Below are 17,457 nucleotides of genomic sequence, written 5' to 3' on the forward strand. Positions count from 1 at the left end.
TGTTGGAAGGGTGGAACTGGGATAAGGTGGGGGGAGGGGAAATTAGGAAACTGGTGAAAGCCACATTGATGCCATGGAGTTGGAGGGTTCCAAGGCGGAATTTGTGACATTCTTCCTCCAGGCATCGGGTGGTGAGGGTGTGGCGATAGAGGAGGCCCAGGACCTGCATTTCCTTGACAGAATTGAAGTGTTTGGCGACAGGGCGGTGGAGTTGGTTGGTGCGGGTGTCCCAGAATGATCTCTGAAATGCCTTCAAGTAGGCACCTTGTCTCCCCAATGTAAAGGAGACAGCATTGGGAGCAACGAATACAATAAATGACGTGTGGAAGTGCAGGTATTGCGAAACCTGCACCCCCTGCCACCACAGGAATTGCAAAACCTGTGCCCACACCTCCTCCCTCACCATCATCCAAGGCCCCAAAGGAGACTTCCACATCCAACAGAGTTTTACCTGCACTTCCACACATGTCGTTTACTGTATCCGTTGCTCCTGAAGCGACCTCCTCTACGTTAGGGAGACAGGACGCCTCTTGCACAGCACTTCAGAGAACATCTCCGGGACACCCGCACCAACCAATCCCACCATCCCATGACCAAACACTTCAACTCCCCCTGCCACTCTGCCGAGGACATTCAGGTCCTGGGCCTCCTTCATCGCCACTCCCTAACCAGCCGATGCCTGGAGGAAGAACGTGTTATCTTCCGCCTTGGGACCCTCCAACCCCAGGGCATCAATGTGGACTTCACTAGTTTCTTCATTTCCCCTCCTCCCACCTTATCCCAGTTCCAACCTTCCAACATGGCACCACCTACATGGCCTGTCCTACCTGTCCATCTTCCTTCCCACCTATCTGCTCCACTTTCCTCTCCAACCTATCACCATTACCCCCACCTCCATCCACCTATTGCACTCTCAGCTACCTTCCCCCAGCCCAGCCTCCCCCCCCCTCCCATTTATCTCTTCACCCCCTTGGCTCACAAGCCTCATTCCTGACAAAGGACTCTTGTCCAAAACTTCGATTCTCCTGCTCCTCGGATGCTGCCTGACCTGTTGTGCTATTTTAGTTACAAGATTCATCAGACAGACCTGAGCCATTGGAGTCACTCAGTTTGGGAGTTGTTCTGTACTCCTGAACCAGTTAGTGCTGGGCTCCAACCTAATAGATGGAGATGGTATACAAGGGTGAACTGTTTTCCTGCAAAGTTAAAAATCACACAACACCAGGTTATAGTCCAACAGGTTTAATTGGAAACACTAGCTTTCGGAGCTCCACAACCACCTGATGAAAAAGCAGTGCTCCGAAAGCTAGTGCTTCCAAATAAACCTGTTGGACTATAACCTGGTGTTGTGTGATTTTTAACTTTGCAGGAAAACAGTTCACCCTTGTATACCATCTCCATATATTAGGAGCCCAGCACTAACTAGTTCAGGAGTACAGAACAACTCCCAACTGAGTGATTCCAATGGCTCAGGTCTGTCTGATGAATCTTGTAACTAAAATAGTAAACTTGCACTTTTCCCCATTTAATTCTCTGCTTTACTTTTAAGCTGTGGAAGAAATATGGCGACGTGGTGAGTGTGCAATTTGGATGGACTAACACAGTGATACTGAATGGCTATGAAGCCCTGAATGAGGCACTGGTGAAGAAATCAGAAGATTTTGCCGATCGGCCACACTTAGCAATTTATGAAGATTTCACTAAACATATGGTAGAAGGTAACTATTTTGCAGGGTTCAGATACAGTCTCAGCAACCAGGTTCTGTTTGGGTTGGTTATTGTTTGGCCTGAATGTCTTCCCTTTGTGGTTTTACCTCTGAGTCAAATTGCAATCAATTAGAAACGATGGGTAATCAAGATTCCATCATCTTATCAGCCTGCAGGGTATTTTGTGGAAACTGAGAGAACAGATCTCATTGTGCGGTTGAGGATGATTTGTTCCCACCATAGTACACGCTGCTACTACTGATGTTTGGGTGGTGAACGGAGTAGAAGCTTGCGGATGTGGTGTCAATCAAAGGGGCTACTTTTCCTGTTTTTGCCCCTATTATCCCCTACAAAACCCTCACAAACCTCCCACTCACATCAAAACAGTTGGTTTGAACTGTTTTATACAGGTTCAGCAAAGCCTCAAGAGACAGGACCAGTACCCTCAGCATCTGTTGGACATGCACTCCATTTCCCCATCCATTGGTCCTGAGGACCAAAAGCATGGTGGACAGGGAAGGGGACAGGAGGAGGGATGCCATCTAGGTGCCCCCTCTACACAAGGAGACAGGGCAGTGCTAAAGATGGAACCACACCCAAGCCTATCTACAGTCTCCATGCAACGGGTGGCTGGGCTGTGTGGTGAGGTAGGTGCTGAGTGAGTGGGTGCTAAGAGAGCATCCAAGCGGCCGTGAAATGCAGCCTGTTCCAGTCTGTGAGATGGCTGCCCATCTCTGCACTGCTGCCTTTCAATGATGGTTGCTGATACGCCCTTCAATGTAAGTCTGTGCTCCCAGACTTACTGTCAGTGAAAGTGCCCGGATGGTCGATCATGCCCTGAGCTGCAATTTGGTTGTGGGAAATGTGGAGGTCATTCAGGGCAGGTTATGAGCTGTGTCCACCTGATAGCTGCTCTGGTTTCCTTGTTGAGTTTTCTTAATATTGAGCTTGTTTGGTGAGTTCAGTAAGATAGCAGGCTAAATATTAATGAGGTAGGTCATGCAATAACAAGTATTAATGCCAGTCAATTGGTATCTCAACACTGACCAGTGAGATTCTCACCACACCACTCATGAAAAGGCGAAATAAGATGATCCCAATGTCGAGATGGGTCTCACTGCAGTTGTCACCTGACTCTCTCACAGCTCACATTGATCAGACTCCTATAAGATTCCACCCTCTGTTTCTGTTAAACCCCTGCAGGTATAGTCTTTGCAAAATATGGCCCTTGGTGGAAAGAGCAGAGAAGGTTCTCACTTTCAACGCTGAGGAACTTTGGGCTGGGGAAGAAATCTCTGGAGATGCGAATCATGGAAGAGGCTGGATGTTTAACCAAAGAATTTGAAAATACAAAAGGTGAGCAGATTCCAAGGAGCTTACTGGTTTTATGTTGTATTCACTGAGACTGGTTTCACTCAATTACTATCTCCTCAAAGCCTGTCCATTATCTACAAGGTCCAAGTGTACGTGATGGATCACTCACTTGCCTGGATTGGTGCAGTTCCAGCAATACTCAGGAACGCCATATCATTTAAGACCCCTTGACTGAATCCATCCATCAATTCATCAAACAGTCCTTCTGCCACCGACACTCAGGGCCACCTGGGTGTGCCATTTACAAGACACACTGCAGCACCTCGCCAAGGCTCTTTCAACAGCACCACTTCAAGTGCTCAACCTCTACCCTCTAAAAGATTAAGAGGCAGCAGGCACAAAGGAATACCTCCTCCTGCAAAATTTCCTCCAAGTCACACACCATCCAGACTTGGAGGTATATCACAGCTCCTTCCCTGGTTAAAATACTGGAAGTCCCTTGTTTAATTGCATTGACTGTAAATATACTGCCCAGATAGCAGAGTTTGAATGAGGTAACTGGCAACGGTATTAAATGTTGACATTACAGCTGACACAAACGTCCTGTGAATAAATAAAAATTTCTCGTCAGTAAGAGGGAAAATAACAACTTCTAAATTGGGGTAAGCAGGTAATCTATATAATCAAATATATGGAGTGTGGGTATAATGACTGGTGGAAATAAGAAGCTGTCATGATCACTGACACTTAGCTAATGAAGGCATTCAGGAAAGGCAGGACAAGAGGAGGGGTGGCAGCATTGATTAAGTTGAGTATTGCAATCCTAGAAAGAGAGGTAGTCTGAGTGGGATCAGTACAGAACACATTTGGCAAGACTCAGGATCAAAAGAAGGTGCAATTATGTTGCTTGATATAGATCTTAGACTACCTGCAAACGATGCAAAGGAAGACATTTGCAAGGGGATTACAAGTGAACGAGCCATTGAGTAATATAATGGGTGACTATAGTCATTCAAATATAGTGTAAAGGGCAAAGATGGAGAAAGTATTTCTCGAGTGTTTGGAGGAATTTTCTACAGTTGTACATTTCCACACCAAAGGGAAATTAGACATTGCCTTGGGATCTAGACTTATGAATGTGGAGGTGCAGGTATTGGACGGGATGTACAAAGTCACCTGATGAAGGAGTAGTGCTCCAAAAGCTTGTGATTTCAAATAAACCTGTTGGACTATAATGTGGTGTCATGAGACTTTAGACTTCTGAAGGCACAGATGTCAGTAGTGGAATGCAGGAAATGAGGAGATGTATCTCAGGCTAGGGTTGGAGGAACACATTCCCCCCAAGGGATTCTGCTGGAGGAGTTTCCAGACACCGGGATAGGCAAGGCTATGGAGGGATGAAAACATGGCGAAGAATTTTGACATTGAGGCATTGGAGGTCTAAGGTAAAGTAGCATATAGATGAAGGGACTTGGTATGCATTTGGATATCAGGAGGTGGGAGTGCATAAGCTAGAATGATGGTTGGTGGAACATGGGAAGCTGACAATGTTTCTGTGGAAGAATTTGTTTTGTTGACTGGTTCAATGAAAGAAAGACCCTTATTGCCCCATTAAGGGGAAAAAGAATCATAGGTTTATTACAGCCATTCAGCCTACCATGTCTTCACTGGTTCTCTGAGTGAGCATCATGACTCAGATCCATTCTCCTGCCATTTTCCCATAAAGCTGAATATTGCTTCTATTTAAAGAATCATCTGAAGCCCTCTTGGACATTAAGCTTGGTCTGTAGTCCAATGATACAGCCATCATTCCTCAATTATCTCAAACCCGATGGCTAGGTTTACATAGATCAGAAATGAAAATTCAACATGCTGCCAAATTTCTCATTTCAATTTGTAAGAGATTCAAAGTCTTATTATTTGGATCATTTCTCTGAAAAATATTATAATTCATTGTCTTTTATTCAGGACTTCCTTTTGATCCACATTTCATTGTAATGTGTGCAGTCTCCAATATTATCTGTTCAATTGTTTTTGGGGAACGTTTTGAATACCAAGATAAAAGTTTCCTTGGATTTCTAGAGATAACTGAAGAAAGTTTTGAATTGGAAACTGGTGTTTGGGCTGAGGTAAGGCCATTAATGAGGTAATTAATAAGTAAACGACTGAGTATTGTAGAGTTCTAAATATCTGTGTCAGTCTCAAATGATATAAGACAATGTTGAGCTACATTCTTCAACTGTGTAGGCCTTACAACAGATTATAACCCTTTACAATCCGTTCTTTAATTTACCCATTAGTTCTGGCGGTCTGTTAAACAGGATCTCTTACCCTCTCTTCCCACTGTTCTTGGTCCCAGAGTAGACCATAAAGACTGGACCTTTCCTTCCCTTTCCACATTCTTTCAAACTAAGTTGATATGTCCCTTTCGCTGACACCAGTCAGACAATAATCTGTGTGGGACTCCCAATCTTAGAATTTTGAAGTTTTAGAATTAGATTTTATTGTCATGTGTACTCAAGTACAGGAGTACTGAAAGGTGTACAAAGTCGCTATCCTATGCTGCCACTTTAAAATACAAAATCAGAATTAAAAAAAGAAACAAGGCCAAAAGGCAAAGAAAAACATCTACATCTTTAAGTCCTTATCCAAAAGACAAGGAAAAAGTCCAGATTTCAAAGTCTTCTGTCTTCTCAAGGCTAGGCCCAGTATGAGAAGACTTTGGCTGGGGAACATTTTGAATACCAAGATAAAAGTTTCCTTGGAAGGTGATAGGTCAGAGGGGAGGGTGGGGGAAGGTAGCAAAGAGTACAGTAGGTGAATGGGGATGGGGATGGAGGTGATAGGTCAGAGGGGAGGGTGGAGCGGATAGATAGGGAGGGAGATTGGCAGGTAGGACAGGACATGAGGACGGTGCTGAGCTGGAAGGTTGGAACTGAGGTAAGGTGGGGGGAGGGGAAATGAGGAAACTGGTGAAGTCCACATTGATGCCCTGGGGTTTAAGTGTTCCGAGGCAGCTGGGGCCTGCTCCACCATTCAATAAGATGATCTGATGTTGGCGTCAGATTCACATTCCTGTCTACCCCGCTAACAATTAGAGAGATAGATAGCAACCTTTGGCGATTGGTGGAGCATGCAGCAGGAGGTGTGGGGGGGGGGGGAGGAGGTGACTGACACTCCCCTCTGACCTATCACCTTCATCCCCACCCCGATTCACCTATTATACTCTTTGCTACCTTCTCCCCAGCACCACCACCCCCCCCACCCCCCATTTATCTCTCCACCCTGGAGGTTTCCTGCCTCTATTCCTGATGAAGGGCTTTTACCCGAAACATCGATTATCCTGCTCCTCTGATGCTGCCTGACCTGCTGTGCTTTTCCAGCATCACTCTGATCTAAACTCAAGGGGCCAAACAGCCTACCTCTGACCCCAAGTTGTATATTTGTGTTGAATCATATATAGCTAATACAGTCACTCTATCCGCCTCATTGCCCCTCCCTCATTTATCCAACACACCCACCACTTGCCCACCTGCACTCCTGAAAGGCGTCCCTCTCCAGGTTGCAATGATCCACATTCTTGTGGTGGTGCATGTTGGGGATGGTTGAATGTGTTGTCCATTCAGAATCTTATTCAAGTCAGTCCTCACTTTTCTAAACTCCGGTGGAAACAAACTCAGCCCATCCAACCCTTCCTCATTAGATAGCCCACTCAGTCTAAGTATCAATATTGTAAACTGCTTCTGAATCACCTTCAATGCATTTACATCTTTCATTAAATAAGAAAACTAAAACTGCACACAGAATTTAAGATGTAGTCTCATCAATGCTCTGTATAACTGAGACATAACATACTTACTCTCCTGTTTAGTTTTCTGATAATGAAGGGTAGCACCTCATTATCCTTCTTGAATCATTCAAATGTTTTTGTGACTCGTGCACCAGAAGAGCTGTAGCATTTTACAGTTGTTTTTCATTTCAGTAGCACTCTGCTTTTTATTCTTCCTGCCAAAGTGAAAAATTTCATGTTTTCCCACATTATACTCCATTTGCCAGATATTTGCCCACTCATTCAATCTATCTTTCTTCATCAGTGACATCTTTGTATCTTCAAAACTTGTCTTCCTACCTATTTTTCATTAGCTACCATTAACTCAATGAAGTGACCACAAGTGTCCTCATTAAAGACAGATTTACCTGAGTGAAAATTGGTTGTGTTTATGGCCTGCACCACCACAAATCGAATGAGCCATTTAGATGTCGGCGAACACACGGTTGAACACTGAGACTGACATTACCTCTCTAGTTGTCCTTCTTCTCTGGAAATTCCAGATGTAAGTTTCATTCAATGGCAAATTTAAGGAGCATACAACAAGCTTCAGCTTTCCTCACATCTGATGTGGGACTTTACTATTCCTGTGCTGTGTTAGATGATGATCTGATCACTGCTTGCAGTTCATTTTATTTGTGCTCAGTAGGGGGCGGTGTAAACTGCTGTCCCAGGGTTGTCATGAACTGATGCTCCAGAGGGCAGACTTGGACCTGAAAAGGTAACCTCACCGTCTTCCCACTGGGTCAAGTAAAGTGGGAGAGTGGATTAGTTTCAAACAAAGACCCTAACCTGATTGGTTAGGGTCAAGCTGCACTATAGGGTAATTGGACATTGAATACACTACCATCTATAACAGGAGTTGACAGAGTCACAGAGGAAACCATTATTACTGTTCTCAACTTGAAGAAATCGCAACAAACTGCAAGATACTTTTTTAAAAATGCTTCTAGTTTTCTTTGTGATAAAGTAGGAAGAGAAAGTGAGGAGTGCAGATGCTGGAGAATAGAGCTAAAAATGTGTTGCTGGAAAAACGCAGCAGGTCAGGCAGCATCCAAGGAACAGGAGAATCGACGTTTCGGGCATAAGCCCTTCTTCAGGAATGAGGAAAGTGTGCCCAGCAGGCTAAGATAAAAGGTAGGGAGGAGGGACTTGGGGGAGGGGCGTTGGAAATGCGATAGGTGACATGACGGTTGGAGGAAGAGCGCCTCATCTTCCGCCTAGGAACCCTCCAACCACAAGGGATGAACTCAGATTTCTCCAGTTTCCTCATTTCCCCTCCCCCCACCTTGTCTCAGTCAAATCCCTCGAACTCAGCACCGCCTTCCTAACCTGCAATCATCTTCCTGACCTCTCCGCCCCCACCCCACTCCGGCGGGCCTTGGAGGGAAGTAAGGGGGGAGGTGTGAGCGCAAGTTTTGCATTTCTTGCAGTTGCAGGGGAAGGTGCCTGGAGTGGAGGTTGGGTTGGTGGGGGGTGTGGACCTGACGAGGGAGTCACGGAGGGAGTGGTCTTTTCGGAACGCTGATAGGGGAGGGGAGGGAAATATATCCCTGGTGGTGGGGTCCGTTTGGAGGTGGTGTTAAGTTTGTGATAAAGTAGTCAAGTGATTAACTTAGAGATAGGAGATATTCTGTCGAAAAGACCCTTCTTTCTTACTGTTGCCAATTTTCCTTGGGGTGAAATAGTGGAATAGTCCATGCAGATATAGAAGGTATCAGTCTCCTGTTAGATACATCAGTGGCTTTAGAAATGGTAAAATGTCACCATTATCTCCATGAATATATTGAGATGAATTTCTCTGGGACTATTTCCAACAAAATCAGAAGGAATTCTTTTTGTGAAAGAATATATGTTTCATTTCAAACTCTGTTTTGTTTTGCAGTTGTTGAATACGTTCCCCTTTATTCGTCACTTCCCAGGTCCACACAATAAAATATTTGAAAATCAAAATAAAGCTGTTGAGTTTGTTCGGGAGAAAGTCATGGAACATAAAAAACAATGGGATCCAAATGAGCCCAGGGACTTCATCGATGCTTTCTTAACAGAGCAGGAGAAGGTAGGAGATGGAAACTGGGCCTATTCCAGACGGTGTCATGGGGACGGTCTAACTTTACTTTCTGTGGAGCTATTTAATCCCTTCTTAGCAGGGAAAAGAGAAGGTAACTGGGCATTAAAGTCTTCGCATTTGATTTTTGGCCTCCTTTTCCCTCTGTTGAAGATATTTTCTGCTCTCCTCTGATAATCTTTTGATAATCAACAGTTATTCCCTCCCCAAGAAGCTGTTTTGTCTCTGTCAAATAAAACATTAGTTCCAGTTCAGCAGTCTCTTGCTTAATTGGTTTCATGAAGCTTGGCCTTGCTTGTGTTTGATATGGTGTTTCTAACCATTTTAAGTCCATGCTTTTGATACTTTGAATACTATTTCAGTGCAAAATAAATTGGATGATGGAGTTTGAAAATCAATAGTTCATATGTGATATCCTAACTCTTACTAATTATATAGACCCGACTGTTAAGGAGGGCATTTCATAGAATTCCTACAGTGTAGAAGCAGGCCATTCGGCCCATCGAGTCCACGCCGACCTTCTGAAGAGCAGCCCACCCAGACCCACCCCGATACCCTGCACTTCCCATGGCTAATCCACCGAGCCTGCACATCTCTGGAACTATGGGCAATTTAGCATGGTCAATCTATCTAATCTGCACATATTTGGACTTTAGGGCTGAGAAATAAATGTTTGTCTTGGCAGCATTTTGTAAATACTATACAACAAAGTTGTCTGGCTTTAAACTTTCAAAAGGAAATTGAATAAGTAAAATTTATAGGGCCATTTGGAGAGACCAGGTGAATGGGACTCATTGATCTGTAATTCTAATACCTTGGGTTTATACGCTAGCTTCTATATGTGCAACAGGATTTATTCATTGTGCTTTAAGGTGTCTGCTCCACGCTTCCAGCTTCAGCATCCAGATCTTTCAAGAGCTTTGTTTAATTCTGTATGAGTTGACACACAAGCTTAACTAACCAAGTGAGTATCAGTCATAATCAAATTCACAAAATTTAAACATGGAACATTTGTAAATTGATTTGATGGAGGTATTCAAAGATCACGAAGGGATTGGATAGATTGAGAATGGAAACACCGTTTCCCATGGCTTCAGGGTCAATTACAAAGGGAGTGGAATTAGCTGGATCTTTCTAACAAGGAATTAGCACTGCCAGGGTGGTCTGACAGGACTCATATTGTATTCTCTTATTCCTATGGTTCCATTCCTTAATTACTGATCCTTTTTGTAACTTGCTTTCAGATGAAACACGTCCCACAATCAAGTTTCCAGGAAACCAATTTGTTGGGGACTGTTTTAGATCTCTTTGCAGCTGGGACTGAGACCACGTCCACCACTCTGCTCTGGGGTCTGCTTTTTATGATGCAACATCCAGACATGCAGTGTAAGTACAGATGGACCTTATATACCTGACAGGACCATGGTTACCATCCTGGACTGTGGGAGTGAGCAGAACAGAGATTCCAATGGGAACCGAGGGGGAGGCTTGAGGGAGGAGAGAACCAGTAATAAATGATGCAGAAGGAGAACAGTTTTAGTGGATTTGGATGTATTTGTTCCATAGCATTGTAGAATCATAGAAACCATTCAACCAGGAGAAACCATTCAGTCTGTGGTGACTGCGCTGGATTCTTTAAAGTGGAGCAGAAGGTACATTTTATTTGTAACTGCGTAGTTTTTTTCTTACTGAAGTACCCCTCTCAGTCTATTTTGGAATTATTTATGGAATCAGCTTCCATAAATAATCTTGGGCAAAGTGTTTTTTTTCACTTGGGTGTTGGAGTTGCTGGCTGAGCCTGCGAGTGTTCCAGATCACAATCATTCAGAGTGGAAATCAAAATTCACTTCCATTTCCCATTCAGCCTTTAACGTTTCTATTTTGGCCTCCAGGTTTTGAGCAAATACATGAGGTGTAATGTCCAGTGCTTTACTTCTCCCCTCCTCATTGTCTGAGGTGCCAAGCACTCCTTCCAGGGTGAAGCAGAGACTTGCAAGTACTTCACTCGATCTGGTCTATTCTATTTGCTGCTCACAATGTGGTCTTCTTTAACCTGATATTGTTTGAGGGTCCACGTTGTAGAACTGTTCTATTCACTATGAAAGTATGATCCTGTGTTGTGGTGACATGTCATTTTAATTCTCCATTTTTCTCTCAGACTAACTATCAACATCCTTGTGGTTATCATTGACCAGAAAGTGACCCGGGTTCAATTCCCGGGTTCAATTCCCGACTCATGCGACTGACTGTGTGGAGTTTGCACATTCTCCCCGTGTCTGCGTGGGTTTCCTCCGGGTGCTCCGGTTTCCTCCCACAGTCCAAAGATGTGCAGGTCAGGTGAATTGGCCATGCTAAATTGCCCGTAGTGTTAGGTAAGGGGTAAATGTAGGGGTATGGGTGGGTTGCGCTTCGGCAGGGCGGTGTGGACTTGTTGGGCTGAAGGGCCTGTTTCTACACTGTAAGTAATCTAATCTGACCAACTCTCCCAAACAGCATCCCACCCAGGTCAACACCCTGTCCCTGTAACCTTGCATTTGCCATGGCTGACCCGCCTAGCCTGCACATCACTGGACTGTGGAGGAAACTAGAACATAGTCGCCTGAGGATGGAATCGAAAATGAATCCCTGTGAAGGACCATTCCTTCACTGTCACTGGAACCGCCTCCCAAACAGCACTGTGGCTGTATGTACCACCCCGAGTTAAAGGGAGTCAGGAGCTGGGTACTTGTAAGGTCTCATGCTGTGAATAAATAAATTCCAACGGAAGCTGGCTTGGATTTCTTGCTTCATGAACTGGCTATCAGGAGTAGAACCTGATCATTCCTGATGACGGGCTTGTGCCCGAAATGCCGATTCTCCTGCTCCTTGGATGCTGCCTGACCTGCTGTGCTTTTCCAGCACCACATTCTCGAAACTGATCTCCAGCATCTGCAGTCCTCACTTTCTCCCCTAGGAACCCTCTTTAAATATGAGATCATCCAAAACTCTTCTACCCTTTCCTGACTTGCACTAAATTCCAGTTATCATTACCTATGTGCTGGCTGATCGGCATGGCTGCAGATTATGCAGTGCCTCAGATTTTAAATGTTTATCCTTGTTTTTAAAATCCCTTCATGATATTGTCCATCCTTGTAATCTCCTCAAGCTGCACAAGCTTCTGAGATCTCTGGGCTCTTCGTTTTCTAGCCGTACTATCCTTTGGAGTTTAGAGTCAGAGGTGATTTAAATTGAAATAAATAAGCTGATGATGCAATTGGCCAAAAATGTTTAAGATGAGAGATGTTCAAACGTCAGGTTTCCATTCACTAAAACAGATGATATATGTGCCTTGTGACCTTGTTGTACACACAGAACTGTGTGCTTCCTTCACCTTGACTGTGTTCACATCATGAAGTACTTTCTTGACATTAAAGCTCCTTGTACATTTGATGTTGTAAATGCTGATAAATAAATCCCTTTTTTATTTCAATGAAGCTGCAAAACTTGTTCTGTTTCTGTAGCTAAAGTCCAGGAGGAGATTGACAGAGTAATTGGCAAGGAGAGAATGCCAAGGGTGGAAGACCGTGAGGAAATGCCGTACACTAATGCTGTTATCCATGAAACCCAACGGGCGGGAAATATTGCACCCATTTCACTTCCTCATCAAACATACAGAGATACAGAGGTCATGGGCTACACTATCCCTAAGGTATGGATTGCATACTTTTGGACATGCAGGTCTCATGGAATATGTTTTAGATTGCTCGAAGAAATCTTGGCAAACTGTTATGTCTTGTAGATGGTATCTTACTGGATCCCCTATGTATTGACAATAGACTCTAGCGTGGTTAATCAGGTAAATCATTTAAGCTGGCTGCTTTGTCCTGGATGGCATCAAGCTTCTTGACTGTTGTTGGAGCAGCAAGTGGGGTGTGCTCCACCACACTCCTCAATTGTGCCTTGTAGATGGTGGGCAGGCTTTGGGCAGTCAGGCGTTGAGGTAGTCATGAGATATGAGAGGATTGGTTCAGTTCTTAGATAATGGTAACCACTGGGGTGTGGTTGGTGAGGGTCTAAAGTGGTGGTAATGGCACCATGTCAAGAGGGGATGGTCAGACTTTCTCGTGCTGGAGATATTCATTATCTTGCACTTGCATGGTGGGATTGTTACTTGTCACTGAGCAGCCCAAGCCTACATGTCATCCAAGTCTTTCTGCTGTATATCTGAGGGGTCATAATGGCAACTGAACAGAGCGAACATCCCTAACTCCAACTTAACCCTATCAATGATGAAAGGATAACTAGCCATTTATAACTGTGAGTAGTTCCTGACATGGGTACTGTGCTTTCAAAAGGGTGTGTCGGTCTTGGGAGTGTAGCATAGAATGGCCAGAGTGGTACCTGGTGTCGATATAGTGCTTCTGTGGGAGGTGTAGTATTTCTGTGTCTGTTGAGCAGGAAGGATATTTCTGAATATTCAGAAACCTATTATTGGTGTTGATCCTGGAGCGTGGTCTGAAAGCATTTCTGTCTATGACAACAAAGACAAATGTCTGTGATTCGGAATAATTTCCTTAACCTGGACAGGTCGCTATCTTCCTTCCATCCCCCCACTATGATGGCCTCCCCCTTATTGCTCTGATGGGTGATACAACCATATTCTTGACTCACGTGTCTCTATTTTAATGATGTAGGGAACAACAATCATCCCAAATCTGTCCTCCGCCTTGTTTGATGAGAATGTTTGGTCGACTCCACACCAGTTTAATCCAGGTCACTTCCTCAACTCAGAGGGGAGCTTTGTGAAACCAGAAGCCTTCATCCCATTCTCTGCAGGTAACGTACAATTCGAGGAAGCATTAACCGTACTGAAATACACAGCTGCAAATTTGTAATGATGATCAGCTTAATTTGGGTTCAGGGTCTTATTTTCCTCCTTGATCTCATAAAATCTCATTAATCACAATCTAGATTAAAATTTACCTTCAAAGCACTTTATAGTCAACACAGTTTTGAAATAATTAATTTTATATTGATTGAGTAAAGTAAAATGAAAGAGTATTAAGGGAGGTGGTAATGTCATAGTATTGATCCTGGTAAATAATTGAGAGGTCCATGCTAACACTCTGGGGATATGCCACCAACTCCCATCACTACACCTGGTGGAATTTGATTTCAATGCACAAAATATGGAATTAAAAGCTAATATCATGACCACGAAAATTGTTGTAAAAAGGAACATTCTTTAGGGAGGGAAATTTGCCTATCTTTCCTGGTCAGTCCGACATTCAAATCCTACAGCAAATTGCTGAATGCCTAACTGCTGTCTGAGATGGCATTGTAAGGCACTCGGTTTTTTGGACCATTCTAGAAGGGTTGTCTTGTGGACTGCAGCAGTTTTGGCTCTGCAACACCTTCACAAAGACAATCAGACATGGCAACAAATGTTGGCATTGCCAGCAGCTTCTATATACAGTGGAAGCATAAAATAAACTTGAGTTTGAAAAGTTTTGGAACTGATTCATTGAGTGTAGATGGGCTGGAGTGCTATCAGTGGGACTTCGGGTATTTAAGATAATGACCATTCGTTGTTTAATCAGTGTGACCCCACAGTGACCTTCCGACTTGACCGTTCTTTGCACCTCTTTGTGCAGGTCGCCGTGTGTGCCTGGGGGAACAGCTGGCAAAGACTGAACTCTTCCTATTCTTCACTTCCATGCTGCAACAGTTCACATTCCATCTCCCAGAATATGAGCCAAGACCAAGTTATGCAGAATCCAAATTTGGAATCTCTCGCATTCCAGGTCCTTATCATCTGTGCATTAAACTCAGATAAGCTGTGTGGGGTGGGGGAGCTTCAGCAGCAGTGAGGAGTCACACACCTTCTTTAATTTCAAACTGATCTCTTCACTGATAGAATTTCGCACAGAACAGAAAATCAAACAGATGTATCTAGTTACAAAGTGCAGCTTAAACAGCAGCGTTTCTTTTCTGAACTGGAGCATGGGCCCTTGTTTTCCGTGACCTAAATTCTGATCCAGACAAGACCCACCTACCAGAAAGTGGAGAATGATAACAGAGTTACTGCTGTAGGAATCTAGATATCCCAATTACTGTTTTGAAGGTATGATTTCAAGCCCTATGATGTCTTGTGATATTGAGACAAAGAACATCCCTGCTGATCATTCTACTTAACTGCTTCCTCTATTGATGAATCAGTGCTCTACCATGATGACCATCACTGGGAAGAAGCAATGAAGGCAGCAAGGGCACAGAACAATCTCTGCTTGGGGATAGGGGGCCCTCATTGTCCACCACCAAGAGTAGGCTTGGTGGGTAGCACCACAACTGACCCAGAGAGACACATCTGCCAGACTAGGCTTGTGCCAAGTGTGAAAGGAAAAGAGGGAATATCCTACTTGAACTCGTCCTCACCAATCTATCTGTAGCAGATGCATTTGCCAGTGACAGTGTCGGTAGGACTGAAGACTGCATCGTCCTAACTGAGGCAAAAGCCCATCTTCACACTGAGGAAACTCACCATTTTGTCATATAGCATGACAAGTGAGTTGAGTAATGACCACATAGTCCATATCTACCCAATGTGAAACTGGGTCAATCTTGAAATACTGTGGGCCATCTCCAGCGTCAGAATTGTATTCAACAACAGTATGGGTGTCCATATCCCTGGACCAAGAGGCCCAGGTTAAAACAAAATTAATGTTAGGGCTAGCAAATCCTTCAATGTTTCACTAACTCCACTCCAGACTGTTAGTTGCAAATTAATTCTGTTTAATTGTATGAAGGTGTTATGCATTGACTTGCCATTCATTTAACCCCTACAGACGCTGGTTGATACTGTGGCTGTTGTGGTTAAGGGGTATGTATTTGTAATGTGTAACTCTGTAAATAAATAAGTCTGCAAAGATTAGTTCCAGTTCATTCATACATAAACTAGTTTCCAAGCATAGATCATAGTACAAAGAACAATACATCACAGGAACAGGCCCTTCAGCCCTCTAAGCCTGCGCTGACACATTTTGCTCTTCGATACTAAAACTGTTTACACTTACTGGATCCGTATTCCTCTATTCCCTTCCTATTCATGTATTAGTCCAGGTGTTTATTGAATGCTGCTATTGCGTCTGCTTCCACCACTTCCTCTGGCACTGCATCCAGGCACTCACCCCTTTGTGTGAAAAACATGCCTCGCACATCTCTTTTAAACTCCTCCCCCCCCACCCCCCACCCTGTACCTCATACTTCCCAGTTTATTCATGCCATTCACAATCTTTTAAGTTTCTTTCAGATTGCACATCAATCTCCTACATTCCAGTGAAAACAACCCCAGTCTATCCAACTTTTCTTCATAGCCAAAATTCCCCCATACCAGGCAAATTCCAGGTAAATCTTTTCTGTACCCTCTCCAAAGCATCCACATCTTTCTGGTAGTGTGGTGACCAGTATTGTTCAAGTGTGGCCTAACTAAAGATCTAGAAAACTGCAACATAACTTTCCTTTCCTTATATTCAATGCCCTTTCTAATGAAGGCAAGCATGCCATAGGCCTTTTTTACTATCTTGTCTACCTGCACTGCCATCTTCAGTGATCTGTGGACCTGCACACCAGATCCCTCTGCATATCAATATTTCTAAGTGTTCTGCCATTCACCGTATAATTTCCACCTGTACTTGAGCTCCAAAATTCATCACTCACATTTGCCTGGATTAAATGTCATCTGCCATTTTTCTGCCCATTTCCTCCAACTCATCTATATCCTGTTGTATCCTCTGACAATCCTCCACACTATTTGCAATGCCACCAATCTTTGTATTGTCTGCAAAGTTACTAATTAGACCAGCTATGTTTTCCTCCATATGCCTGATCCCTATAGAACACCATTAGTCATAACCCTCCATTCTGAAAAGTATCCTTATACTGCCATGCTCTGTGTCCTAGGACTAAGCCAGTTTTGTATCCATCTTGCCAGCTCACCCTGATACCTGTCGTACCAGTGTGCCATGAGGGACCTTATCAAAAGCTCTGCTGAAGTCCATGTAGACAACATCATCTCCTCAAAAAACGCGATCAAGTTAGTGAGGCATAATCTCCGCCGCACAAAACTATACTATCGCTAATATATCTTGTCCCTGAGAATCTTTTCCAATAATTTCCCTACTACCAACACAAGCCTCACAGACCTGGAATTTCCTTGGTTATCCCTGTTACCCTTCTTAAAGAACAGGACAACATTGGCTAATCTCCAGTCCTCTGCGACTTCACCCGTGGCCAAACAGGAAACAAAGATATTTGTCAATGCTCCAGCAATTTGTTCTCTCGCCTCCCACAATATTCTGGGATAGTTCCCAACAGAACCAAGGGCCCTATCTACCTTAATACATTTTAAGACACACAACACCTCTTCTTTTTTAATAGCAACTTGGTTTAGAAATTCAACACACTCTTCCCCGAGATTATTCTCCACCAATTCATTCTCTCTGATGAATACCAACACAGAGTATGTGTTTAGGACCTCAATCACTTCTCTGGCTCCACACAT

The 17,457-nt window shown here is 43.8% G+C and overlaps 1 protein-coding gene across 1 annotated transcript in view; it reads left to right on the top strand.

The window, feature by feature from the left end:
- Positions 1 to 16,047, top strand: part of LOC122564143 (cytochrome P450 2D15-like) — a 17,402-nt gene extending 1,355 nt beyond the window's left edge. The window contains exons 2-9 of the mRNA XM_043718770.1: positions 1,550 to 1,718; positions 2,911 to 3,063; positions 4,990 to 5,150; positions 8,736 to 8,909; positions 10,163 to 10,304; positions 12,419 to 12,606; positions 13,592 to 13,733; positions 14,552 to 16,047. Of these exons, the coding sequence (XP_043574705.1) occupies positions 1,550 to 1,718; positions 2,911 to 3,063; positions 4,990 to 5,150; positions 8,736 to 8,909; positions 10,163 to 10,304; positions 12,419 to 12,606; positions 13,592 to 13,733; positions 14,552 to 14,733 (1,311 nt within the window). The 3' untranslated portion in view covers positions 14,734 to 16,047. The remainder of the gene's footprint in view (positions 1 to 1,549; positions 1,719 to 2,910; positions 3,064 to 4,989; positions 5,151 to 8,735; positions 8,910 to 10,162; positions 10,305 to 12,418; positions 12,607 to 13,591; positions 13,734 to 14,551) is intronic.
- The last annotated feature ends 1,410 nt before the right edge of the window (positions 16,048 to 17,457 follow it).

The sequence above is a fragment of the Chiloscyllium plagiosum genome, chromosome 28 (assembly GCF_004010195.1).
Source record: "Chiloscyllium plagiosum isolate BGI_BamShark_2017 chromosome 28, ASM401019v2, whole genome shotgun sequence".
NCBI lineage: Eukaryota > Metazoa > Chordata > Chondrichthyes > Orectolobiformes > Hemiscylliidae > Chiloscyllium > Chiloscyllium plagiosum.